Source organism: Seriola dumerili, unplaced genomic scaffold (genome assembly GCF_002260705.1).
Source record: "Seriola dumerili isolate Sdu_G_001 unplaced genomic scaffold, Sdu_1.0 BDQW01000110.1, whole genome shotgun sequence".
NCBI classification, from domain to species: Eukaryota; Metazoa; Chordata; class Actinopteri; order Carangiformes; family Carangidae; genus Seriola; species Seriola dumerili.
The window spans coordinates 4319835-4347647 of NW_019174365.1; the positions used below are offsets into that span (position 1 = coordinate 4319835).

At 39.2% G+C, this 27813-nt stretch overlaps 2 protein-coding genes across 3 annotated transcripts in view; one reads left to right on the forward strand and one right to left on the reverse strand.

Moving 5' to 3' along the window:
• Positions 1–6387: 6387 nt before the first annotated feature.
• Positions 6388–21445, forward strand: LOC111223534 (protein NDRG1-like). Of its 2 annotated transcripts, XM_022747723.1 has the most exons (16): positions 6388–6594; positions 11536–11610; positions 12511–12546; positions 15178–15283; positions 15606–15726; positions 16048–16110; positions 16216–16276; positions 16961–17047; positions 17135–17191; positions 17335–17438; positions 17628–17684; positions 17794–17845; positions 18273–18320; positions 18771–18806; positions 19144–19195; positions 19830–21445. In XM_022747723.1, exons 2-16 carry the CDS (start codon positions 11554–11556, stop codon positions 20087–20089), a joined length of 1197 nt encoding a protein of 398 aa, XP_022603444.1. In that variant the 5' UTR covers positions 6388–6594; positions 11536–11553; the 3' UTR covers positions 20090–21445. The 2 variants fall into 2 exon arrangements, with proteins under 2 accessions (XP_022603444.1, XP_022603445.1); XM_022747724.1 differs by lacking the exons at positions 6388–6594; positions 11536–11610; positions 12511–12546 and adding an exon at positions 14579–14729.
• Positions 21446–21701: 256 nt separating this feature from the next.
• wisp1 (WNT1 inducible signaling pathway protein 1) overlaps positions 21702–27813 on the reverse strand; it is a 17777-nt gene continuing 11665 nt past the window's right edge. Inside the window, exons 4-5 of the mRNA XM_022747725.1 lie at positions 22372–22565; positions 21702–22281 (exon numbers count right to left, since the gene is read on the reverse strand). Coding sequence (XP_022603446.1) covers positions 21982–22281; positions 22372–22565 — 494 coding nt within the window. The 3' untranslated portion in view covers positions 21702–21981. The remainder of the gene's footprint in view (positions 22282–22371; positions 22566–27813) is intronic.

Here is a 27813-nt window from a genome sequence, read left to right on the forward strand (position 1 = left end):
GTTATTTTCTATCTATGTGAAGGGGTTGTGCAATCAAGTAGAACATAGTCATTGATTATCTAATCACATTATATAGGATATTTAGCCTTTATCTGTGCCTTTGTGCAACACTATGCTGGGGACATCTCAGTAGAAAAACTTTGATGGCCCTTTTAGATATGCTAATGCACATTTTCAACACATTTTCAATACTTATTAAGGTACTAATTTACTTTAAAGTACTTTTTTTTTTAAAATGTAACTTAGGCTATGAGATCTGTGAAATGTTTTGTGTGTTGTGCAGTGCAGTTTAGGAATGACCTTTGATTTACAACAGTGACATTGTGGGATTATATTACCTGCTTCTGAAGAGTGTGTTGTTTTTTTAAGCCTCACTATAAGGTTAATAAAAAATCATTAATAGCTGAGCTATCTAGGCCACCAAGTAATTCTTCACTAACTATTAACAACAACACAGATAGTGAAGTGTGCAACACAACATCACACTGCTCCAATTTTGTGTCCAACTTTTACCAAAACAAACTGTCAATCATTGATTTGAAAATAAGTCACAGTATTCATTCCTTTGAGCTGTGCAGACAGTTAGTCAGCTGTAAATTTTCCCTGGTTGTGAATGAATATGTAACTTTGAGGACACGAGGCCAGTCAAAACATCCTTCAACCTCCTCCCAAGGGCCCATCTGTCCTCTCTATCACTCCTCGGATATTTTTTCAAGCAGCAGTTTGACATTTTGGGAAATAACTGAATTTGCTTTAATGCAGAGAGATGTGAACAGATGAGAGATAGACGAGAACATCAACACCACTCTCATATCTGCGCATTACATACATGGCCACAGCCAGCGGCCGGCTAGCTTAGCTTAGCATAAAGAGTGGAAACCGGGGACAACATTTCTATCATCAATGGCATGACAGCTTCAAAGTTCACCTCAGGTCCTCGGCAGTACTACCTACTGCAAACCCTGTGTACCTGAGGCTCTAATATTGTTTTTGATACAGTAATAGTAGCCAAATATTTTGTGAGTTCTGTGCTTACCCCCTGTTTAACATAGACATCCCCACTGTGTGTGTCACCTCTTGCCCACCTTCTCCTTGCCATTCTTATTTCTACTAATACCCCCTCTACTCTCATCTACTATATACACCCCCCCCCCCCACAACACCACACACACACACACTACCCACACTCCCAACCCAGTAATCCAAACAGATGTGTCCACTGTTTATACATAAATCTTTCTGTTCTGCACCAAATCAACCTGTGTGGAGGACTAATAAAAACAGAGTGACACTGCAGGGGCTGTTATCACAGTCTTCCCGCTGTACGTCACAGGACATAGGATTAGATTTTTTATTTTGCTATCAGCTTCTGATAATTCCAATAAACTTGATAGGAATTGAATCAAGCCGTGGAATGAACGTCCGCTGAATTTTTCCGCTGAGATCACACCTCTGCAGTTAATTTCAATCTAACAGGGTGCAGTCTCACCCACCAGCTTACGTCCTGTCATTCTGACCTCACATATTATTTTCCGCAGGAATCAAAACATAGGTGCAGTTTCCACTTTGGTAAACGGTCCAACTTTATCTGCAGAGGCTGGCCTGCTGCTGCTGGAATGTGTTGCTCCTGCCAGGCCTAAATTCAGAAAAATAACTTTTCAACATTGGATTTCCACATGCATAAAAGAGTAATGAATATGGAGAGGAAGAAATGTAGCAGCCTGAAATTTGTTGCCAATGTAGCTCTGCATACGAGACTCTTATTTTCAGCTTCTGTGTAGCAAAGTGATTCCTGGTGTGCCTCAAACCTCAGCTTGTACATCAGCGACGCACACATGGCAAAAAACCCGCTGTGAGTGCTGCCACAGCTTTGTTCAGCTGTGTCATCAGTACCCACTGTGCCTTGGCATGTTTACTGTGTCTAAGCTTGGTGCTGGTGGTAAAGATATTAGCGCTATGATTGAGAGCTCGATGAACAGTGACTGCAGCTCTGAGAGGATTAGGTGAGCTCAAGACCTCTCACTGTTTGTTTATCTTGTTTTCTTATGCAACGCAGAACGCGCTCAGTCAGATGCATGCTAGTCATTCACACAACCATGGCCACCTTTTGTATTCAGCAGCTGGATTTTCTACTGGAAACGGACTAAATTTCGTATTGGCATTAAATGTCCCATTTTACCCATGAGAGAGGAGATGTAAAACTATACTGAGTTGGTTTCTCGTACTTAAATTCATAAATATATCTTCTTATGGATTGCAAAACTTCAATTATCATGGAGCAAAAGTGTAAAATATGGGACCTTTAAGGGACAACTATGCATATAAGATTGTCACTGGACTGAAATCTACGTAACAGTTTGTGCTTAATCAGTTAGACAGTGTGAATACATGCATGAACATGAACATGAACATTTCATTCAACTATTTGTAACTGGTTTTGTGCCTTTGCCTTTCTCAGAAAAGGCAAGGGGTTGTTCATGCCTTTTTAAGATATGGTCTTTAATAATTACACAGACTTGTTTGTCTCATTCCTTTGAGAATGAGTCAGCTGAGTGTCAGTGTGGCTGTGGCTTTCAGTGGATATGTGACTCTAAACTGCTTTCATTAAAGCAGCAAGTAGGAAAACAATTTCTTTATCATTATCTGCAGTTTTTTTTTTCAGCAATTTTGATCACACTGACATCTGCACTAAGATTAATTCGACAGTGAAAACCTCAGGACTGTGTTTACGTTATGTAGGTGTCCAGTAAGTTTAACCTTTGCCCTCAAGAGTTCATAAATCAAACAAACAATGTTATTATGTTATTAAGGCTTTGCTGCTTAATGACAACTGTCATACACGAGTAACATTTGCCCAGCCTGGTTAGTCACTCAGTAACAGCCTTATCAACATCAAGAGAAAAGAGGACAGTCTTATCACAGCAGTAACTGCACCTTATTGAGATAATCAATATTGAATACACATCAGGCTAAGGAAAACTTCATGTCAGGACAACGGTGGTAAACTCACTTTACAGCCAAATAAAAAGCCACAAGGTTTATATGTCTGTTGACCTATAACAAGCTGCAAAAATAAAACCCCAAATACATTCATAAAACACCTGGGTGCCTGCTAGTAAAAATCTCTTTCCAGGATAGAAAACTATGAAATACTCCAGCTTTACTCTAACCCTAAAGAAATGATACTATAATTAATATCAGTGGTGGGAACAAGAAAAATTGTGTTAAGCTAATCATGCGTATGTTAGACCTGGTAAAAAAAAAGATATGATGATATATTTGACAAATGTTTTTTGTTTTCATATTTAGTAAATACGAGGTTACAACTCGCTACAGTAAATATTTGTAGACACAAGTGTGCTATCAATCCTCTCATCCAACTCTAGACAAGAGGGTGAATAAATATTTCCTAAAGTGAACTATTCCTTTAATGCTCCTTCTTGACTAACATGAAACCAAACTGGGCCAAAAACGACATGTAATGATTTATCTGGACACCATATGTAACTTTTCAACTTCTCTGTTAATTTCACAAAAAAAAAAAATGTTGTAAAGATTTACCACTGGTGTCAACGGACACCATCAGTGTCAAATCTTGCTTTTCACCAAAAATACAATGTAAACATACCTCAAATGTCACAAATTTTTTTTTTTCACTTTTTACAAACCTTTTACTACGTGACCTACAGACACAGTCCATGTCATGTGTGCCTGAATCACCCATTCTTTAGAGCCTATTGCATCACTGCGGTTGTCATGACTGGATGAGTCCAGCTTAGAGGAGGTCCACACAAAGACTCAGCGGATGGGTGTGTGCAGTGAATAAAAGTTGACATGAGGAACTAACAACATGTCAGGAAACAGCCCCATAATCAGATTACATTTAATGTAAATACTTGTTGCTGTGTAGGATTCAGCAGCATTCAGTGAAGTGGATGAGCTTTGACCTTCAGCGCTAGATATTCTGTCTTTTATCATCTGCTCTGTTTGCAGTGAACAGCAGTGCAGTGCGGTCATGAACCTACAGATCAAACACACTTCAACAGGGAGACCCTTGATTGGCAGACAACAGATAGAAGATACAGGATGTACAATACAGGACTAATGTTTTAGTGGAAGAGTCAGAAGGAGGAGAAGAAAGTGGAACAAAAAGAATGAACAAAAACAGAAATCAAGATCTAATTTGCTCTAATGTTCCTTGAAGAATTCAATATTCAAAAGCTATGCAGTATATTCCTGTTTTCTATTGATGACAGACCTCACATGTTGTGTCCTTACAGCACCTCATCTAATGATTTATTTCTCTTTACTCAACACCATGCTCCCAGAATTTCCTCTACATAATATTACTAAGAATAGTAAAAGCTTTATTTGTGTAACAATCATTCAATAAAAAAATAGAAAAAGAAAAATGTCAGAAAAGGGCTTCACAAAATCTAAAGGAAACAATAAGACGTTATAATATACAGTACATAACTGATAAATACCTCTAACTGATAAAATCAATATGGAAATAAAGCATGATTAAAATGGCAAAGGGGAGGAAAGGGAGGAAGATGGAATAATATATACTATATAATAATAAAAATAATATATAATAAAATATCTATAAACAAACTTAAAAGTTCAAAGTGCATCAACAGCCTTGAGACGTGTGAAGGGGTGCAGCCCATACTTGAAGAGCTCTATAGCCTTGCCACCCAGCTGCTCCCACAAACATTGTAATCAGTCAGGTGAAAGTCCACTGGTTTTATCAATTATTGAGACACTGTGCGACCCACATATGCTGCACCAAAGCTCTCGCAGTGACCAGGCTCACGAACGCTATCTGTGCTCTGCAGTGATAGCTGGACAGGAGCTGCAGAGACAGACAGACGTGTGAAATCACACGCACGGATGCTCACTGTGTACTGTTTTTATTAGTGGCCAGATAGGTGAGGATACTTGTTGTTTGGTGATGTCCATCAATATTACCCCCCCCCCCCCATCCCCCCTTCCCCATCCCTGTATCTGGTTTGCAGTGTACTAAGTGAATGACCTGAAATTAGCATAGTGGTTATATTTTTCCCCTCCAATGCGGCTATTGTTCAATGTGTTCCTATTGAGGGCCTCACATTACAAGCCCACAGTGCAGCTATTGTATCTTGACAAGGACCTTTCACACACTCATTGCCAATACTAGCACTTATTGGCAGATTCACAGTGTAACAGTCAGACTCTTGCAGGTGTGGAAATTTCCATGGAGATCCCTGCACTGTAGTCCATGCTTAGTAAGTGACACAAATGGATCGGGAGTCACAAACAACATGCTTATAAAATGCTGAAGCGCACATTTTTTCATACACAAACTCTCTGCACTCTGCACTCAAATTACATGTAAGGTGTCAAACACAAAGATGATAATCAACACAGGCATTATTTCAGATTGGATAGCTGTTTGAAGTCACTTCTTGACGGCATTGCATCAGGATAGCATGCTTTCCCTCAAAGTAAATTCTGTGCAGCAGCTCACACCGGACCATACTGTCTCTCTTCTGGTATTGATTATTGCTTCTGGGGGACAAGCTGATTTTGATTAGACAATAGAAATGTGCTATCAAGGAAAAGGCGGTGTGTGATCCAAGGCGAGGGAAGGGCTACCCTTTGTACAGACTGATCTCCTCTTGGCCTCAAATCAAGGTTGCAGGCCTGGCTGCAGTCCTAGCCCCTCAGCCTCATACAGCCACAACAGACAATGGCTCAAACACATCTTTAAAAAACGTCAGCTGTTGGGATTGCACAAGTGTAAAAATACCAGTATGGATTCTACTCCTCTGTTAGAGGGAGAAGAATTGTAGTTTGCAGAAGAGTTATGTTAAAAAAACAAAAAAAACAAAACAAAAAGGCAGCCTTGCCAAGATTCCTGTCCACACCCAGTCAGTGCTGTTCATTTCAAAGCAATTACCACCTAACATCACAGTCAGCTATCAAATGTGACAAATGAGAAGGTGCTATGAGGGCACAGTGGCAGCCGACACCAAGGGGGTGTTAAAGTGTCATGAAATTAGATACATCTCACATCCAGCTAAATCTTTTCTTTTTGTCAGCATCTACATGAAAAAGCATCTGCTAAGAAAAAGTGTTTAAAAAAATTAAAATAAAAAATAAAAAGAATATTACAGGAGATTAAAAAAAAACATAGAGGAAGATAAATCCGCAACTCCTTTATCACAGGCAGTTTGGTAATCCTGGGAGAGTATTGGTGATATATCGTGTGGGGGGGGGGGGGTGTAAACTCGACAGGGGAGTTGTCTCATGAGTCACTGTCACCAGCTTCCCCATCATGCAACTGCTGGAAAGGGTCAGGCTGCCTTATCAATCCCACAGCTGCCGCTACCCAATAGAGAGAGCAGCGGGGAAAGTGGGCCGGGCTGCACACCCCCAAGGCTTTATAAAATTCCCTCATACATCCGCCTTGTGCTTCACGTTATAAACAAAGCAACGCTTCTGTTACTGCTGCAATTTGCGCTCTTTGAAAAGAGAGAGAAAAAAAGTTTTTTGTGGACATTTTTTGGGGAGTGCTCATCTCAGGACAATCAGAAGTGAAATCCACAGGTAGGTTTCTGCTCCAAATCATCCAGTTATCTTAGTGCTTTTCATTATTTTATAAGGAAATGGGCGCTAACTTCCCAGTGACTCCGCAGCATGTCTGAGCACGTTGTTAGTCCTGTTTGGCGCAGTGAAACTCCGCTGAGATACAGATTTTTACAACACGCAAGAATTCTGTTTCAGTTCTCAAGTAAAGAAAGTGTAATCTCTGAGAAATGCGCCAAATTTATTCCACCACAAAGAACAGACAGGCTGACGCACAGAGCAAAACATTTCACATAGATTTCATGGTTGTGTGTAGATTTCTGAAAAACTTATTAATTATTGTTATATTCTGAGTACATAGTAATCACATGCTATATATGTTATTACATGTACAAATGCATTGTGGGAAGGCTTTTTGTATGTTTTTAAACATTTTTGAAAATGTCAGAAATACATTTTAATAGTAAGGCAGGACACTCCTACAGTATGTGTAGCATGTGTAACATGTAAACAAGTAGTGGAACTTGATCATAGATCAACACGCTTTTCACACGTGACCCTGGAAGCTGGCACGCGCACATGCACAGGAGCAGGAAGCCTTTATTTGGCATGTTGCAAATATTATTGTAACAATAGCTGTAAAACATCCTCTTTGCTCTCTAGACTTAATATAAAGAAAACAAACAAAAACATGCAGATGGGTGGAGCTGTGTGGGGAACAGGGGATCTTGCTCCCAACTGGCTTGATCAAAAAATGAAAAATTTTGTCTGCTAACTTAAGGCCTTAATGGCAGTCTGCCAAACCGTAGAACATATCCCTCTATAAAAACAAGAGTGTGCCCTGACCTGTTTTGTAGCTGTGTTTAGTTTTCCAGTTAATTCTTATGTCAAGATATAAAGCCCCGTCTAAAAGATCATGACCCTGATCTCTGAAGTACACAGGAGGTTTGGTGGGGATACAGGAGAATACATCTCATAATAAACAGCAGCAGCAGCTGCTTGAACCACTGATGTTGCTAAAAGTGTTGTTGCTGCTCATAGAAAACTGCTGGTGATCCCCTGAACCACCCCCCACTCACCAACTTATTGTAGCAATGGGGGCACCCACATTTTGATATCTTTACAATCTGAAAATGTAGGTCTGTGACAGCTTAGTCCAGTAGGCCTGCTGCTGCTGCTGCTGTTGCTGTGCTGATATTTCAGAACCAGGGATTTGACAGATTAAGCGAGTTCCCAAAGATTAGGGAAGCAATCATTGTTTCTGCAGATGGATGCTGTGGGCTCTTGGATTTAAAACTATATGAAGGCAATGGCGGAAGGACGGCATGGCCTTGATTCTGGCCTCCGAAAATTGAGACTCGCTGTCCAAATCTAATCAGTACATATGTTTCTCTCTCCCTCAGAGAACAGAGAGAGACTTTGAGCTCATGCTGTTTTGTAACTTAGATGTTCTGGCTTTAAGCAGTGTGTCACATCAGTGGATTTACTGTGAAAGACAAGCACTAATGTGTTATGTAGGCCCGCAACAGTGTTGTTGTTGTTGTTGTTGTTGTTGTTTTCCTCTAAAGCTCAAACCACATTATCTCACTGTGGAGTGAAAACATTGGATTTTCAAAAAAATCTGCTTTTCAGGAATCAGTGCATAAAACCTAATCGTAAGAATTATGATTACAGTCAAAACTTGAAAAAGTAGCGGATTACCAACTGGATGAGAAGAGCAGAATAATATAGTCATGTAGAGGTTTCATTACATCACAGTGTATGCTGTCATGGACTATTTAGTTAGTTAGTTAGTTAGTGTGTATTTTATTGTCATCACACATAATACAACAAGTATAAACAATATAAACATATATAAACAACATCACCTTTAAACATATATTTGTAAACCATTCTTTTGAGAAAATATATTATAAATATATTATATTGGCATTGTCCCATAATTTAACCCCAACAGCAGAAATACGTAAAACCTCTTCTTTTTTTTTTTGTAATGTAAATTTACAAATAATTCTCAAATAACATTTGTGCTGTTGAAAAACACTTTTGACAGTCTGGGAATGACTTTGATTTCGCTCTGAGAATTATTTGCATTTTACCAAATCACAAAATTTCATAGCATGAGATTTTAGAAACAATGCATTAGTGTGATCATAGATTTGTAGTAAGACTATTGAACTTATAGTCATTTTAAAGGTGGACCCCCACAATTCCACACAATAAGTTCTGCAAGGAAGTAAAAGTGAGCAGTAACTCATATACAAGCCTTTATACAGGATTGCTTCTGACATTTAAGTTTTTTTTTTAAGATAACCAATATGTTGTTTCCATGCTAGTTTATGATCAATCTCTAAATCTTGTTTCAGAAATGCTGAAAGTGTACCAGCCAGCATTTCACCAGATGCTACAGCATTTGTGTTGTGTGTTCTGCAGCTGATTCTGGGCTACACATTCGAGATCATCTTGAGCCTATATCCTCCCACTCTTTCCTGTCCACGATTGCATAACACAGTTGCACTTCTGCCAGGCCAAATCTGCTTTAGTGAATAGTTTGCTTTCTTCCCTACGGCTTGACATTGAAAAAATAAAACCAAAAAAACCAAAAACAACTTTCAATGGGGAATATGCATGTAAGAACTGGTTTGACTTGGTTAGAGACAATGTGCGACTGTTGCCAACGACACCGAGCCAGTTTGGAGTGAAGCCAGTTTAAAGAAAGCCCCCTGCTGCAGCAGCAACATAAAATCCCTGTGAGAAAAAGATGCACTGCAGAAACATTTACTTCCACTTTAATACTTAATAACACTTCCAATTTACTGTTTCAGTATTAAGCAGCTGAAAATCTGAAAAACAACATACATCTGCAAGGCTCCCAAACTTTTTTCATGCTTTGTAGATTTCATTGTAATATTTATCTCTTTTTCCATGAGATTCATTTGATATGATATACTATGAATTAACGTGACGATTCGTTGCATAAGAGATGTCAAGGCGGCAGCTCTCATATCTCGCTGCTTGGCATCAGGATGCAGTGGGGTAAAACTAAAACAGCTCCCTCCCCCGCTCTTCTCTTGGCCAGGTGAAACATTAGCTCAGCATGGCGAGCAGTCAGAGGCGCACTGCTGGTGTAAACAGCAGGTGACCTACTTGTTTCAGCCGGCTGTCCAGCCAGACTCTCTCTGCCTGCTGCCAGCCTGCTAACAGGTGCTGATGGTGGCCAACTGCAGAGGAAGTCTGCACTCTGTTTTTTTTCTTAATGAGCTCACTGCTCTGGTTTTACGTAGCTGTGTTTACAAATAAGCTCGAAAATAGGCTTAGAGGATTCCCCCCTGTGTTGACTCGTGAACTCATTTTTCACGTTTGAGAAGCTGAAACAGCTCCAGTTGTGTCATTTTTCAACACCCCGATGATCACAAACATGCCTTCTCACACATGGCTATGGAATCTCGACGGGGGCTGATCTCTTGTCCTCTCCAACAAAGCTCCCGCAGTGTGATGGCGGCCATGTTTTGGAAGGCCTCAGCAGAAAAATGAACCTGTTGTTTGATACTCCTCTTCCTCTGTGGTATTGTGAGATCCAGCTGGCTCCGGTCTCTCTTGTCCAAGTCAGAGGAGCCTGTGTGTACATATATGTGTGTGCGTGTGTGTGTGTGCGCGTGCGTGTGTGCGTGTGTGTGTGTGCAGGGCGTATTCTGCCGGACCACCGTCATCTCCACATTTGAAATGTCATGACTCATTTCCTCTAAAAGACCGTCTTGCCCTTACGGCCTCAGTGCAGTCCTGTTGGTTGATGTTGATGAATTTTCTGCCATGCCTGTATACAAAGACAAACAAGAGAGAGGGAGAGCACAGGACAGATGGAGGGAGCCTGGAAGAGAGCAAACATAGGGACTGCAACCGAGCAGAAACCAAGACAAACAGAGGGAAGTGTCAGAAGGCAAAGAGCTAGAAAGCCAGCCGAGAGCTGAAAAGAGGCTGGGATGTGTTGATGGGAACCAGGGTGTCCGTTGCTTCCTGTATGTGTGTGGGTCAGTGAAGGCCGCCTTTAGCAGGGGAGGAGGGCAGGCCCCTGGCTCTCAGGAGCCACCGGGGCCAGTGGACAAAGAGCTCTCTTAACTGGCTAATTTGATTTGCATGCAGAGCTGCAGCCCGCCTGCTCTCCTCCAACACAGCTTCATGGTCCACACAGCCTGTCTTCTCTTTACATGCCCCCCCCTTCTTTTCTCTCTCTTTTTCTCCCTGCCTTTCTCAGTCTCTTTCTCTCCGTCTGTCCCTCTCTTCTTCATTCCTTCCCCTGAATCTCTCTCATTGAACAGAGCCTTATTGTGTTCATTTTTGAAATATGTTCCCAATCTTGAAACTATTATCTGGGAAGGGGGACAGCTGCTTCAGTTTTCGGCAGATTTTGGCTGCAGATTAGCATTTTTTGACCCATTTCAGTGGGGTGTGTGAGAGAGAGAAATCACATTTCATCTTTTTCCCCTCCACTAGACCATCGTCTTGTCTGTCAGCTGTCAGTCTTCCTGCCTGTGTACTCTGTCCGTCAGGTTTGTGTGTGAGAAAAGTGAGCGGTTCCCGGGTGTGGCCGCTCTGTTGTCCGCATGTTACTGTGTATACCGCGCTGCCAGTCTCTGCATGTTCCTGTGTTTGCACCTGTGCGTACGTGAGTGGATAGTCACTGCACTTTGTGAAGAAATTCAAAGCTAATAGACACACCCACCCCAAAGTTCAAGCAATCTGTCAGTTTATTGTCTGCAGGTCAGCCAGCTATAACCAGCGCTTTTAATAGAGGTTTGAGACCCAGCGTGGAGATGATAAGAACACATACATCTTTTATTAAACACACATCTTTTTTTTTTTTTTTCATGACCTCAAACAAATTATATTTGAGAGGCTGGAAACCTCAGAAACACAGATTGAACCACTCGCTCACTGACTAAACTGTCTTTTCTGACCCTCCAGGCTCTGCAGCTCTTTGAAATGGATGAGATCCAGGTTGTTGAGTCCAAACCCCTGCTGGTTGACAGGGAACTGCCGGTATGTGTTCTGCACAGAGCCAAATCAAATCAAGTTATAAATAGTTCTTGTAGAAATGTGTTTTAGCATGCTCAAATTGGTTGTATGGTTTATTTATAGATTTGTGGTTTATTCAGAATTACAGTGTATTTTAAATAAAGACAGATGCTAACCAAGAAGAACATTAAAATGATGAATGATTATTACTTACTATAAATCCCAGGCGAAACTATGTGACACTGCTCAGTCAAAAAAGTAAGATAAAGGATATATGATCAGTTATTGTTATAGTATAAAACAGATCACATACCTTCACTGAGGCTGCGCAGTCCTCTTCATCAGTTTCTTCCATAAAAGAATTTAATCTCCATCTACATAAATACACATACAGTGATTGACAATTATGATAACAATGTTTTTTTTTTTATTCAATGAAGCATAAAACATGATAAACATAATGTATATCTCACAATAACAACTTACTCGATCTGCACCTGCAACAACTCATCTGTAATAATAAGTATTACACTAATTAATGAATAAATGAACGGGATTGAAAACATAATCTAAGAAGAGGTGGCGAAGAAAGAGTCCCTCATTCATGCCCACAATCATAGCTTCATTTTCCTCGGTGAGTGGACTTTACTGTTCACCCCAAGTTTGTCAATAAAGTCTGCTGAACTTTGTCCCAGTGCTGACCTCTCTGAACAAAGATTACTGTTCAATCATTGATCATTTCTCCACAAGTACTGTAGAGAGTTGTGCAGTTGAAATGACACCTAGTGCCTCGTGCGGCAGTGCTCATATCAACATGAAAATACATGCAGTGACAGGGTGACGCCCTCAGGATATTAGATTATAGCATGTTAGACTGTAATTGCATTAGTTTTATATTTTCATGACTCTGTTCTTTCCTTGCAGGGCCTGAGAGAGGCTGTACAGCAGCTTGTTATCAAGGTATGCTTGCACACACATGAAAGTAGATCCTATATTTACTATTCCTACCAGCTGTAAACCTGGATTTATTAGTTGAAGCTTGGACTGAACGATGATCCAAATTATCAGTTGTGTAAACAGATGGTTTTATTCTGTGTTTTATTATTCAAACTTGTCTAGTACCATCTAGTGGCTGATAAAAAGAAATACTGGTTGCAGTGGCTCATCCATCTCGGTGATGAGTTTTCATCCGCTGTGATTTTATTAGGACTAAAATCTGATTGGGCCTCTGCTAATTCAGTAGGCTACTGAAAGTGATGAAACACACTTTGAACTGGATTTGTAAGATAACACAGCCACAGTGCATCAAACCGTCACTTTCCACTCTAGCACACTCTCACTCGCACACATTTTAGGTTAGTGTGTGGGTGCTGCTGAGTCTGGGGGCTTCTCAGCACCTTGGACAGCGCTCCTGAGTCAGACCCTCGCGGTCAGAAAGCATTTGGTGGGAAAACTGAAACCACCTGGTTTTCAAGTGAAAGAAGTTGTTGAGCTTGAAGGTGCAGGCTCAATATGTTGTACATATTCTCCCTTCCTTGAAAATGTATTGACCATCACCTCAAACATAATTGTTCCAGTCTGTGATTTCAGCGTCTGTGAGGTAATGGGTCTCCTGGTCAGGCAGTCAGTGGACAAAGATCTTTCACCAAGCTTTGTCAGTCCCAACACTAATTTTGCCTTTAAAGCTCTTCTGACTTACTTGGTGTTACACCGATGACCTGAAGTATTCAGGGCAAGTCTTTGATATCTCTTGCGCCTGAGCTTCCAACAATCAGTGACACTGCATTAGATGAGGGTGTTGATATTAGGGATTTACTCCTGACATTGATTTTAAATGCATATGCACAAACACAGGCACAGCAATCCATCGTCTTGCTCATAATGAGTTTCAGTTGTGGTACATATACGTGCACGCACGCACAAACACACACACATACGTATTGCCCTGCAGGATTATCTTGTCTATGTAGCCTACGTGCTTGAGTTTGTTGAGTGGGCGGAGCGCGGTGTGGCGAATCCTTTGATGTTTACATGTACGTTACGTCCAGTAAATAGGTTATTACGCCTCCTTGGATGTTCCTCTAGAGCAGATCCTATGCAGCCTAAACTGGTTTGAAAACCACCCACCAGGTCATCTTGTACAGTCTCCTACACCTACAGTACAGGTCAGGTCACCACTGGAAACTGCAGCTTTGCATTTTTTTAGGATCCAGTTCTCACAGAAACAGTTTAATTTCAAAATGATATTTAGTTAAAAATTTAGAAATTTATGGCTGCACATATGGCATATTCAGCTGTAGACATGGCATTTTTCCAAGAGTGCATATGGAATACATTTCTTCACACACCATACATGATGTGATGATAAACCGCTTCAATAAGATTCATGTGATTTGGGGCAATATTTGCAACTGAAAGCATTTTTACTGATTTGAAAGAATTTGAATTTATGAAAATCATTGAGAATGAAGAGTTTAAGCTTTTTTACTGAAAGACATTTTATTCTATTTATTGCTTCAGGTTATATAGGCCTCTTAAGTCATACTGGATATTCAGTCAGTCATTTACTGTTTATGGAGTGTTTGTAGGAAATGTTTAAGACTGTCATCTCAAGTCTTTGTTTAACGTGCTCTAGCTTCGAGAGACAGTTCACTCTCATGTTCAGTGCTGTTAAAATGTGTATTATTTAAGTTGCATGTTACTCAGCTCAGCCATTATTTTGAAAGTGCTTGCCCTAAATATTGCTGAATAATGGCTGCCAACTTCCCCGCGCTCATTCATTCACCATATTCTCCCACTGGTCACACCCTGACTTACTCATCATGCCAACGCAGTAGCTGATGGCCCTCTGTCTGACATTGGCTGATCCAATTTAGGGATAGAATTAGCTTGTTTTGACCAGCCTGCAAGGCACCATGGGAGGCCAGGAGCTTAGGCCAACTGGTAAGCAGTGGGGGTATAAAACACAGCTCTCAGTGCAGGGCTGAACAACTTCAGAGCTCACCAACTGTTGGATCTATAGCTCAGAGAGCCACTGCGACTGCACTTTTTTCCAGTAGTGAGCCGTGTTGGACTCTTCTACTGCAAACATGGTTCTGGAGGATTCTGATGTGGAAATGATTGTCGCTGAGATTGAAGTCAGCGTGAGTAGACTGAAGGCTGCACTCAAATGTTTGCACTGAGTAGTTTCCAATGGATTTGTTGGATTATGCTGCCTGCTGGACAGCAGCTTCTGCAGTTGGAGTTGTTGCATCGGTGTCAGTGCTGGATAGACAATAGTTTTAGATTTTGTATGAAGCAACTTTTGTGGCTCATGAGAAAGATTGGATCAGAGTTTCATCAGTGGTTTGTTAGTTTTCTAGCTTGGATGGAAAGTGGCATGGAAAAAAAACATAATTAGATGAGGCAATAATGAGGATTTCTGTACATAAATTATTGCAAAATGCATGAATGAAGGTCATGCAATTTGCATTTTATGCAATTTATTTTTAACAGGTGCTTTTTAATTGAGATGAAAGTGTTGGTAAATTTATTCAGATGTAACATAGTACTTTTTATGCTAAGCTCGGTTATTGTTTTTTGCATCTATAGGAGCACGATGTGGAGACTCCTCATGGAAGAATCCACTGTACAATGAAGGGGGTTCCCAAGGGAGACAGACCTGTCATCCTCACCTTCCATGACATCGGACTGAACCGTAAGCTTGGCTCTTGATTCAGCTCTATCTAGGTGAAACATCTGTTGTTGTGCCTAAAGTCTGGGGTGTTTTGAATTACTGCACCACGTGGGACCAGATTAGGTCCACCGAGTTAACTTTATATTATTAAGTCCACTTCATTACATTATCTAAACTGCTCCAAGGTTATTGATGGATTTTTGTGACGGTGTCAAATTTTGCAAGATGATGAAAAACAACACCTGCATGTTATACAAAAACAAACTCTGCAAGTCTTACATTTACTCTCAGGTTACTTTGGGTCATTTCAACTTCTCAGCCAAGTATCACTTTTTCTTTCCAGACAAAACCTGCTGGAACACGCTCTTCAACCATGAGGACATGTCGGAGATCATGCAGCACTTTTCCGTGTGTCACGTTGATGCCCCCGGGCAGCACGAGGGAGCTAACACCTTTTCCACTGGGTGAGCCAGACACACAAACGCACTCATGTATGTCAAGCAGTCTGTGACCTTTGACTCGACAGGTAGATCACTGTGGATGTAGCTGAGACGACCTAATTTGACAAGTGTGTTGTAGGGACAGGTGTTTATCTGGTTCAGCCTAATCTCAGTTTTGATGGTGGGACTTTGCCTCACGTTAACGCTACCTGAACATGATCTGAAAACAGATAGTGAAACATAGACGGCTGTTATGGGCTGATATCAAGAATAAGGAGCAATATAGTGCAGTGATTAGATAGTTTTTATTATTCAGTTGTTAACTAAAGGTTTTTGTTTTTCCAGATATGAGTATCCCTCTATGGACCAACTCTCTGAGACACTCCCACTGGTGCTGAAGCACTTTGGGTAAGTTGAGCTGCGGTTTTCACACTGACCGCTCACACTCATATTTGAGATGTTTTCTAACCTGTTGTTCTAACAGTATCCATGTATCTTTGTGTACACACACAGGCTGAAGAGTGTTATTGGAATGGGCATTGGAGCCGGGGCTTACATTCTGACCAGATTCGCTGTAAGTCTCCCCCCGTGAACATCTCAGTCAGGCTTAATAATTATGAGTTTTAATCAATCTGGGATTAGCAGAGCCAGCTAATGTGTTTCTCCTTTTTGCTGATTTTGGCAATATAACACAGCTTATTGCTTGAGCCTGCTGAGCCATAAAAGCCTCAGGAATGTTCCAGATCAGCTCAACACTAACACTGTGCACAGTAGGAAGTCTCACCCTGTTGACACAAGGCTGACAGAGATACAATGTAAAACTCCCTGCTGCAGCCTTCTCTTTTACTAAAATAAGTGTGAATTATTGCAGTATATATATTTTTTGTGTAACATTTATTCAACCAGGGGAAGCATCTTTGAGATAAAGACGCATCCTGGCAAAGAAAGGCAGCAATGATATTGAGTTACAAACAAAATAAGCCACAAAATCAGTATTACACAAAATGCAATTTTAAAATTGAGGGAAAAAAAGAAAAATTCCAAAAAACAACATAAATGGCAACATAAAACCATAAAAATGAACAAAGACCAATCTCAATAACTTAATGAGTCTAACATTAAGATTGTAAAATTCCCCAGAACACTGACAGCCAGAAGAGATAGCGCCCAGTTTTTAGCTCGTATATTAAGCTAAGTGCAACACTGTTTCTTACACCAGGCTGAATACATCACTAATTTCATGTTGTGTGTGTTTTAGCTGGACTACCCGAACATGGTAGAGGGCCTGTTGCTCATCAACATCAACCCGTGTGCTGAGGGATGGATGGACTGGGCTGCACACAAGGTAACACAGTGAATATTGGACTTGCAGAGCTGACGAAAAGATAAATGCTGAATTAAAAGTAAATACAATTTTTATGTCTAATTTCAGATCAGCGGCTGGACCCACGCCATGCCTGACATGATCATCACCCACCTCTTTGGAAAGGTACACCTTCAAATTCTTTTTGTTTTTTAAGGATTTTCACCTAAATCCTACTACACTGGTGCAGGCCAGTATGTTGTTAAATAGCTTTTCTAGGTCTTTAGGTCTCAGTGAGTTAAACTGATTTTGTGTTTTGGTCACCACAGGAGGAGATCCACAACAACCATGACCTGATTGCGACATACCGCCACCATGTCATAAACGACATGAACCAGTTTAATCTGCATCTCTTTGTCAAGTCCTACGAAAGGTAAACACATCAGCGTTAGTCTACCTGTTGCTTTGCTGGCAGTGATAGAAAGAATTTCTAACTAGGAATTCAAGGCCAAGAAATAAACTAAATAAAGCACAACCTAAGCTGCAACACGTTGTAGAATCTTAACTTTTAATTAACAAAAATTAAGATTTTCTGTTATATCCTTTACGTCTTTCATTACAGTCGGAGGGATCTGGAGGTTGAGAGGCCGGTCCCAGGAAGCAACGTCAGAACCCTCAAGTAAGTTGCTGTCAAGCAACAAGAAAACATCACCTGCTGCATATTTTATTTAAATTATAATGCAAGTCATGATATTTAATGTCTGATTGTATGTGTTCCCCTCATCCAGGTGCCCTTCTCTGCTGGTGGTTGGCGATAGCTCTCCTGCTGTGGAGGCTGTGGTGAGTTGAAGCACGGTCACTGACGTTCACACAGCCATTAAAACAAGGCTCTAATGCTAATGATCAGCCTTCCCACCACTATAACCCAGCTAACGTGTTTTCCGTTCCCTTCAGTCACCTCTTAAAGCCCCAAGAGATATGCGAGATTTAACGCTCGGGGACATCAGTTTTACATGAGGCGAGAACAAAGTTGGGAACAAAAGTCAAGTGACACAGGGTAGTTTTGATCTATGAGAGTTAAAAGACTTGTTTCATTGTTACTGCTTTTAACCCTGAGAGTCGCCACAAATCCTTTATTATCCCTAGGCAGTGCATATAACTTTAAATTCAAATAAAAATGCACTTTTTATTTCAGCGTTGTCATTTTTTATAATGTGCAATATATAAGATACTTTACTTAACATGTTTGTTTTATGTGCACCCACAGGTTGAGTGCAACACCAAGCTGGACCCAACAAAGACAACCCTGCTTAAGGTAAAGAGCCTTGTTTCTGTCTCTCTGTGCTGCGTCCCCTCCCCCTCCGCCTTCTGTCCCATATCCTCCTCAGATTATAATAGCCTTGATGGAAATGCATCGCCTGATAAGATTCCAGTGGCTCAGCATTTACCTGGTGACATATTAACCAGAAGTAGAACAGCTGAATGCAATCTGCTGCGACTGACCTACTTGTGTTGGCCTTTTATGATCCGCAACTGAAACCAAATGGCTCTTGGAGCTAAAATGGGTGCCATTTACTGGGGTTAACTGTTCGGGGTCCAGAGGAACACTGATTGGAAGTAGCAGGGGCAAAGTGTTCAACATGTTCAAATGGGACATGGCGAGTGTAATGGGGGGTAATGGCGTGTATCCAATGCTGTGTGAATGTACAAGCACCAAAATGCTAAATGCTAATGGCCTCTTCTGTGCTTTCCCTCCTCCCTCCAGATGGCTGACTGCGGTGGCATGCCCCAGGTTGACCAGGTGTGTATGTCTGTGTTTGTGTGACAGAAACAGCTCTGCAAGACACCGTTACTGCCGTAAGAACAGGCTGGATAATCAGTGCAGGGGGTCAGGTGGAGGGGTGGATGGCATAAGAAGGTTGCACCTAAGAGCATTAGCAAGTAGCAGACATGAACCACATTTGTCAGGTTGTAATCCACCACCCTACACAGCACCTGCTCATAGCAGCTGTCATATCTCAGACCCTTAGAACTAAGCTGTTGGATGAGAGATTGAGTCTGTTATGTTATGTAAACAAGAGTGATAATTAATGACAAGAGGACTGATTATCTCCCCCTTGTGTTCTGTTTCTCTGCAGCCTGGAAAACTGACAGAAGCTTTCAAGTACTTCATTCAGGGCATGGGATACAGTAAGTATTCGAGACATGCAGTATTTATGGTGAAACTAAGATTGCACAATTGTGCCACTATCAATAAAAGAAAAAAAAACTTGTATTCTCTAAGTTCACAACGCTAAAGAGAAGTTCTGCCACCTTGTGGTGAGATGAAAAGCTTGCATCCTGTTCTTCAACCATTGGTGTTGGCTGATAAATGACTCATGCTCTCACCGGGGTGTAACTTGAACTCTGCTGCAGGTCGATTGCAGATGTTTACTGTGTGCTTGGAACAGTAGTGGAAGAAGTACTCAGTAATCTTTCTTTAGAAGTAAAAATAGGAATACCACCGGAGTAAAAGTTTTGCACTGCAAACTGCACATTTTGAATAAAATCATGATTAAGAATTTTATTAAAAAGCCAAGTTGCATAATATTGTACCGTTCGATAATTATTTTTGTTGTCATTAATGTGTAAACAGAATTTTAATGTGATATTCATATGACATAAAAACTAATATTTTAAATATAGTAAGTAGAGCAAATAGAGGTATAGAGTAACATGAACTTGAGTAAATTTATTCAGCTGCTTTCCACCATTGCCGCACAATTGCACCAGAGCAAGCTTCAGTCAATAAAGTGCATTTACTAAATCCTCCTCCTCTCCTCAGTGCCATCTGCCAGCATGACCCGCCTGGTCCGCTCCCGCACCGCCTCCGGCTCCAGTGTCACCTCCTTCGACGGCAACCGCTCCCGCTCCCACACCAGCGAGGGAAACCGCTCCCGCTCACACACCAACGAGGGCAGCCGCAGCCGCAGCCACACAGCCGAGAACCAGCGCGGCCGCTCCCACACAGGCGGCTCCATGGACGGCACAGCCAACAGCAACGTGGACCAGGCTGTACCCAAGTCCACTGAAGTGTCCTGTTAAGCGACCCCACCCCCACCCCCACTTTCTGGACACCCAAACCTCTCAAGAAGTTCCCTTCGGTCTGTGCTGCGCTGCCTCTAACTGACACACAGTCACACACATTCCTACGCACATACACATTGATGTGGAGATGAGGGACATGATAAGATAGCATACTTGGATTTGTAAAAACGCACAATGGACACTCACCTGCAGAGTATTCAGTGCAGCTGAGATGCCCCAATTTCAAAATAGGATGTCTCTTGAGTAGGAGGTCAAAGGTCAACTGTACGCCTGGTTTGTCATTCTGAGGAACTCAAACATATCTGAGCAGCAAATGCTTCTGAGCTCCATGGCCAGGTGAATGTGTAGTTAGGGGTAGTGCAGCATCTGGGAACACCGAAGCGGAGAATGTCGGAGAAAGCTGTGGCTACGAGTACACCAGCTTGTACATGTATTGCTCATAATCTCTCATACATATATATATATATAAAAAAAAATGTTTTAATTTCCATTTCTGCATTCCTTTCATCCTGTTTTTATCCATTTTTACCGTACTGACACAGCTTTCTCAAATATACCTGACTGTAAATGACTGTTTTCTGTTTCTCATTGTAATTGTTTGATCATTTATTCTTTTACTTTCCATGTCTGAAGTGTTGTCGTTTGTACGTAGGAGCAGATTTGTAGATGTGGAGAGAAAACGGGGAGGCACTTGGGTAAATAAAACAAATGGCAGTTTGCTTCACAAATTGCAAATGTAACTTTGAAAATTAAGGGACAGACTTCAAATATATCATGTATATACAGCAAATAATGTTTCATCTTGCCAATGTCCATTATCCTTGAGTTTTTTCAAAACATCATCTGTTGTAACGATTTTCTAGAAGTCACATCTGTCATGAATCTTTTCAGGAATCAAATGATCATTGTACGCTTTGCCATTAATCAGAACACACCCTGAAATACAAATTCAAAAGCTTTTACATCTTATGCTTTATTAATGGATCATGGCCTCAGACAAAAAAGTTTTTTTCCTCTTTTTTTAAATGATGATTTCTATGCAATCAAGCACAATGGAACAAAGATGTGCCATGGAATTGTTCACTTTTTAGATGTGATGCTCCTATGTGGTTGTGGATTTTTGGGTGAGTGAAGTTGTAGGTCCACATGTTAACATGAGGATAGCCATAGAACTTACCTGACACCTTCTACTCCCTGTATTTTACTTGCACTACAGCAGCATTTTGCTTTGTAGAACACATACACAGCTTTGTAAAGATGCGTGGCACAACTGTCTAATGCTGTAGAAAAGCATTAAAATGACATAACAGTTTGTATTTATTAAAAAAATGACAATAAAAACCCTGTAACAGATCTTCCCTGATTGTGTTTTTTTTATTTGACGATGTGGACATTTGTAAAACAGTCTTATGAGTAAGGCTTTGTCTTTGGCATATCAGCTCATCTCTGCCTTTTGTTTTCATTTATTATGGAAAAATTTTCATGAAAAATAAAGGAAAATATCTACAGTGCAGCTTTATTACCTAATTTGCCTTGTGAGTTTAAAGACAATGTTTGATTGTTCTTGGAAGCAGCTCAAGAACATCACATATGTTATTACATATGCCAAAAGCGACATAAATAAATTAAGCCTTCAATATTTCACACACTGGCTGAATATTTTCATTTGCAAAGCACTTCTTCAAATATTCTTCAAAAGCACATCATGCTTTATGAATCCATTCTGGAGACACATTTATATTTCATATTTACAGATTTTTCCAATAGGAAAAAAGACCATAAGAAAATCCCTTGTACATGATCATACATATTACAAATATAAAACACTGCATAAAAAAAAGACGTCAGATGCTCCTCCAGGCAGAGAGCATGGATGACATGTCACTTCTTTAGTTCATGACTTCTGGGTAACCATAGTAACTCTCCAGCTCAGCGAAGATGTCATTGGGGTTTTTGCAGCTGAGGTTGCAGAAACACGCTTGGACCCACATCATCTTCCAGGTGAATCCCGTCCCGTTAGGACACTCAAACTCAACGTCGATGGTCTTGGACTTGTAGGGGATGCAGCAGCGCTCGTCTGTGCAGACGCCGCAGTACTTTGGCCTGTACTCCTTCTTACTGGTGCAGCCAGAGATTGTGAGGTTGGAGGGCTGATCTTCCCTGTAGATGTTCAGACATTTCTTTCCTGGCTGTGGGAGGAAAGGAGGAGAAAGACGTTGCATCAGTTGTCAATATGCAGTCCTTGTTCGACCGCTTTAGATATCAGACAGAAACACTACCTTGATGTGTTTGGTGATGTCGACCTCACAGGGCCGCAGGTTGCAGAGGCGGGACTCTTTAACGAGCTCACATTGCTCATTGGCGTTAGAAATCCTCATGGATAGGCCTCGGCCACAAGTCTTTGAACAGGGGCTCCATGAGGTAGTCTGGGTAATGCAGTTCTTGTGCCAGCTTCTGGTCTCAGCTGGGAAAGCTGAATTAATGTAAACAGAAGAGCAGTAAATAGATCATGTTCTGGCTGCAAATATTACAGATTGCTTGATGTTATACACACTGATAAGACTTTGTTACGATTTAAAGCTTAATTCCCTGAAGGCTGACTGCTACTGTTCTCCTTCCAACCATCAACAACCAATTGTTCCTACATTTGTAATATTTTACCATGTAAAGGCAGAGGTTTGGTCTCAACGTTGGTAGGAACGCAACATCCACCCCTCCAAAACAAAGATATTGGCTTTTTAATGCCATTAACCAAACGTTTTATTAACATATAAGATCTTAAACTTAAAAGTCATATTAGAGTAAAACATAATACGTTATAGAAAGGCATAAACATTATAAAAACGTCATAGTATAATAAGAAATAAAAAGTCATTAAAACTTAATAGTATAGTAAAGCATAAAAACTCATAGTATAGTAAGGCAAAAAACGTCATAAAAACGTCATAGTATAGTACGGCATAAAATGTCATAAAAACGTCATAGTATAGTAAGGTATAAAAAGGTCATGGTATAGTAAGACAAAAAGAGTAAAAAAAAATTTCATAGTATAGTAAGTCAAAAAACGTCATAAAAATGCCATAGTATAGTGAGGCATTAAATGCAATAAAAACGTCATAGTATAATAAGGCATAAAACGTCATAGTATAGTAAGGCATAAAACGACATAAAAAGGTCATAGTATAGTAAGGCAAAAAACGTCATAAAAAGTATAGTAAGGCAAAAAAAGTAAAAAAAACCATCATAGTATAGTAAGGTATACAAAGTTAAAACAACGTCATAAAAACATCATAGTATAGTAAGGTATAAAAAATCATGAAAACATCATGGTATAGTAAGGCATAAAAAATCATAATAAACGTTTTAGTATAGAAGGCCAAAAAACATCATTAAAATGTCATAGTATACTAAGGCATAAAAAGTCATAAAAACGTCATAGTATAATAAGGCATAAAACGTCATAGTATAGTAAAGCATAAAACGAGATAAAAAGGTCATAGTATAGTAAGGCCAAGAACGTCATCATAGTGTATAGTAAGGTATAAAAATGTCATAGTATACTAAGGCATAAAAAGTCATACAAACGTCATGGCATAAAAAGTCATAAAAACGTCAGAGTATAGTAAGGTATAAAAATGTCATAGTATAGTATGGCATAAAAAGGTCATAGTATAGTATGGCATAAAAACATCATAAAAACGTCATAGTATAGTAAGGCACAAAAAGTCATCAAAACGTCATAGTATAGTAAGGCATAAAAAGGTCATAGTATAGTATGGCATAAAACGTCATAAAAACGTCATAGTATAGTAAGGCATAAAAAGGTCATAGTATAGTAAGGCATAAAAAGTCATAAAAACGTCATAGTATAGGATGGCATAAAAAGTCATAAAAATGTCACAGTATAGGATGGCATAAAAAGTCAGAAAACCGTCATAGTATGGGATGGCATAAAAAGTCATAAAAACGTCATGGAATATAAAGTCATAAAAACATCATAGTATAGTAAGGCATAAAAAGTCATAAAAACGTCATAGGATAGGATGGCATAAAAAGTCATACAAACGTCATAGCATAAAAAGTCATAAAAACGTCATAGGATAGGATGGCATAAAAAGTCATACAAACGTCATAGCATAAAAAGTCATAAAAACGTCATAGGATAGGATGGCATAAAAAGTCATACAAACGTCATAGCATAAAAAGTCATAAAAACGTCATAGGATAGGATGGCATAAAAAGTCATACAAACGTCATAGCATAAAAAGTCATAAAAACGTCATAGGATAGGATGGCATAAAAAGTCATACAAACGTCATAGCATAAAAAGTCATAAAAACGTCATAGGATAGGATGGCATAAAAAGTCATACAAACGTCATAGCATAAAAAGTCATAAAAACGTCATAGGATAGGATGGCATAAAAAGTCATACAAACGTCATAGCATAAAAAGTCATAAAAACGTCATAGGATAGGATGGCATAAAAAGTCATACAAACGTCATAGCATAAAAAGTCATAAAAACGTCATAGGATAGGATGGCATAAAAAGTCATACAAACGTCATAGCATAAAAAGTCATAAAAACGTCATAGGATAGGATGGCATAAAAAGTCATACAAACGTCATAGCATAAAAAGTCATAAAAACGTCATAGGATAGGATGGCATAAAAAGTCATACAAACGTCATAGCATAAAAAGTCATAAAAACGTCATAGGATAGGATGGCATAAAAAGTCATACAAACGTCATAGCATAAAAAGTCATAAAAACGTCATAGGATAGGATGGCATAAAAAGTCATACAAACGTCATAGCATAAAAAGTCATAAAAACGTCATAGGATAGGATGGCATAAAAAGTCATACAAACGTCATAGCATAAAAAGTCATAAAAACGTCATAGGATAGGATGGCATAAAAAGTCATACAAACGTCATAGCATAAAAAGTCATAAAAACGTCATAGGATAGGATGGCATAAAAAGTCATACAAACGTCATAGCATAAAAAGTCATAAAAACGTCATAGGATAGGATGGCATAAAAAGTCATACAAACGTCATAGCATAAAAAGTCATAAAAACGTCATAGGATAGGATGGCATAAAAAGTCATACAAACGTCATAGCATAAAAAGTCATAAAAACGTCATAGGATAGGATGGCATAAAAAGTCATACAAACGTCATAGCATAAAAAGTCATAAAAACGTCATAGGATAGGATGGCATAAAAAGTCATACAAACGTCATAGCATAAAAAGTCATAAAAACGTCATAGGATAGGATGGCATAAAAAGTCATACAAACGTCATAGCATAAAAAGTCATAAAAACGTCATAGGATAGGATGGCATAAAAAGTCATACAAACGTCATAGCATAAAAAGTCATAAAAACGTCATAGGATAGGATGGCATAAAAAGTCATACAAACGTCATAGCATAAAAAGTCATAAAAACGTCATAGGATAGGATGGCATAAAAAGTCATACAAACGTCATAGCATAAAAAGTCATAAAAACGTCATAGGATAGGATGGCATAAAAAGTCATACAAACGTCATAGCATAAAAAGTCATAAAAACGTCATAGGATAGGATGGCATAAAAAGTCATACAAACGTCATAGCATAAAAAGTCATAAAAACGTCATAGGATAGGATGGCATAAAAAGTCATACAAACGTCATAGCATAAAAAGTCATAAAAACGTCATAGGATAGGATGGCATAAAAAGTCATACAAACGTCATAGCATAAAAAGTCATAAAAACGTCATAGGATAGGATGGCATAAAAAGTCATACAAACGTCATAGCATAAAAAGTCATAAAAACGTCATAGGATAGGATGGCATAAAAAGTCATACAAACGTCATAGCATAAAAAGTCATAAAAACGTCATAGGATAGGATGGCATAAAAAGTCATACAAACGTCATAGCATAAAAAGTCATAAAAACGTCATAGGATAGGATGGCATAAAAAGTCATACAAACGTCATAGCATAAAAAGTCATAAAAACGTCATAGGATAGGATGGCATAAAAAGTCATACAAACGTCATAGCATAAAAAGTCATAAAAACGTCATAGGATAGGATGGCATAAAAAGTCATACAAACGTCATAGCATAAAAAGTCATAAAAACGTCATAGGATAGGATGGCATAAAAAGTCATACAAACGTCATAGCATAAAAAGTCATAAAAACGTCATAGGATAGGATGGCATAAAAAGTCATACAAACGTCATAGCATAAAAAGTCATAAAAACGTCATAGGATAGGATGGCATAAAAAGTCATACAAACGTCATAGCATAAAAAGTCATAAAAACGTCATAGGATAGGATGGCATAAAAAGTCATACAAACGTCATAGCATAAAAAGTCATAAAAACGTCATAGGATAGGATGGCATAAAAAGTCATACAAACGTCATAGCATAAAAAGTCATAAAAACGTCATAGGATAGGATGGCATAAAAAGTCATACAAACGTCATAGCATAAAAAGTCATAAAAACGTCATAGGATAGGATGGCATAAAAAGTCATACAAACGTCATAGCATAAAAAGTCATAAAAACGTCATAGGATAGGATGGCATAAAAAGTCATACAAACGTCATAGCATAAAAAGTCATAAAAACGTCATAGGATAGGATGGCATAAAAAGTCATACAAACGTCATAGCATAAAAAGTCATAAAAACGTCATAGGATAGGATGGCATAAAAAGTCATACAAACGTCATAGCATAAAAAGTCATAAAAACGTCATAGGATAGGATGGCATAAAAAGTCATACAAACGTCATAGCATAAAAAGTCATAAAAACGTCATAGGATAGGATGGCATAAAAAGTCATACAAACGTCATAGCATAAAAAGTCATAAAAACGTCATAGGATAGGATGGCATAAAAAGTCATACAAACGTCATAGCATAAAAAGTCATAAAAACGTCATAGGATAGGATGGCATAAAAAGTCATACAAACGTCATAGCATAAAAAGTCATAAAAACGTCATAGGATAGGATGGCATAAAAAGTCATACAAACGTCATAGCATAAAAAGTCATAAAAACGTCATAGGATAGGATGGCATAAAAAGTCATACAAACGTCATAGCATAAAAAGTCATAAAAACGTCATAGGATAGGATGGCATAAAAAGTCATACAAACGTCATAGCATAAAAAGTCATAAAAACGTCATAGGATAGGATGGCATAAAAAGTCATACAAACGTCATAGCATAAAAAGTCATAAAAACGTCATAGGATAGGATGGCATAAAAAGTCATACAAACGTCATAGCATAAAAAGTCATAAAAACGTCATAGGATAGGATGGCATAAAAAGTCATACAAACGTCATAGCATAAAAAGTCATAAAAACGTCATAGTATAGGATAGCATAAAAAGGTCATAGTATAGTATGGAATAAAAACGTCATAAAAACGTCATAGTATAGTAAGGCACAAAAAGTCATAAAAATGTCATAGTGTAGGATGGCATAAAAAGGTCATAGTATAGTAAGGCATAAAAACGTCATAAAAATGTCATAGTATAGTAAGGCACAAAAAGTCATAAAAACGTCATAGTATAGTAAGGCACAAAAAGTCATAAAAACGTCATAGTATAGTAAGGCATAAAAAGGTCATAGTATAGTATGGCATAAAAAGTCATAAAAAAGTCATAGTATAATAAGGCACAAAAAGTCATAAAAACGTCATAGTATA